We start from the raw sequence: 1,073 nt of genomic DNA on the forward strand, positions 1-1,073 counted from the left end.
TTGGAAAGCGGCTGGAAGGGCGGTGGTGAAAACCGGCGGGATCTGTTTGCACCACACCACCCCGCCTTTGCCCCGGGAGGGTATGCAGCCCCCTCCGCCAGCGCGGCAATTTAGCTGGGAGGGGGGAAAATTGCCATTGCCCCTGCGTAACCCGGCAAGAAAATGCTGCACAGCCCGGTCATCCCCGCTCGCATCGCCCTGATTGTTGGCAGGCTACGTATTATTAATTAAGCATAAGACGAGATTACTTCGCACCGGCGGGCGCTCGGGTTTTTTGGGGTTGGTTGTTTGGTTTCTTTTTTTTTTTTCAAAAACTGCACTTTTCCTTTCAAACCCTTTCATTAGGCTCTGCGTATGCCGGCGAGCTGAAAAGAGAGCAAATCGTTTGGTTCCAATCAAATCAATACTTCTCAAACCCGCTTTTTTTTTTTAGCGGAATTATGCGCTATTTTCATTATGATAACCTTTGACTTCTTATGCACCAACAATTAGCAGTATTTGTCTACGGGTGACACTTTGAATGGGTCTCCCCAAAAACAATGGCCTGGTACAGTTTATTCTCTACTCTTCCCTCCTGCGAGAGGAGTTTGGATCTGACAAGCAGTTACAACTGTGCTTTAACCCGTTACAACTACCAGCAATGACTCAGTAACAACTCACATACATATAAAAGTGAAAATTAAAACACGTGAAAATAAATAAATAAAACAACAAAGTAAATTAAATAAAACGCGTCTATACCTGAGTGAGACAGATTGGAGAATACATCATGACTTCGCTTTGAGAACGCGCTGCCCGGAGAGCCCCTAAGAAAAGCCTCAAAAAGGAATAATTTCATCTATTCATTTTACAGTCATCTGAGACTCAAGGAAGATGAAATCAATCAGGACGGGGCTCTGCCCTGGATCACCACAACTTCACAACAAACCCCAGTCCTCCTTAAATAGCCAAAGATTCAAGTTCACTCCGTGTGCTAGATTTCCCGGGGTGAAATCCAATCTACACTTTTAACCCTCTTGTAGTCGGCGGCGCAGGAGTCTCGCTTTTGCTGCTGCTGCTGGTGGTGGTTGTTT

General features: G+C 45.9%; 1 protein-coding gene across 4 annotated transcripts in view; it reads right to left on the reverse strand.

Moving 5' to 3' along the window:
* The window catches only part of NFIB (nuclear factor I/B), a 173,613-nt gene extending 172,547 nt beyond the window's left edge, over positions 1-1,066 (reverse strand). For all 4 annotated transcript variants that reach the window (XM_009891493.1, XM_009891491.1, XM_009891494.1 and 1 more), the window contains exon 1: positions 742-1,066. In XM_009891493.1, the coding sequence (XP_009889795.1) occupies positions 742-771 (30 nt within the window). In that variant the 5' untranslated portion in view covers positions 772-1,066. The remainder of the gene's footprint in view (positions 1-741) is intronic.
* Positions 1,067-1,073: the final 7 nt, after the last annotated feature.

This window comes from Charadrius vociferus, unplaced genomic scaffold, assembly GCF_000708025.1.
Source record: "Charadrius vociferus isolate BGI_N301 unplaced genomic scaffold, ASM70802v2 scaffold198, whole genome shotgun sequence".
NCBI lineage: Eukaryota > Metazoa > Chordata > Aves > Charadriiformes > Charadriidae > Charadrius > Charadrius vociferus.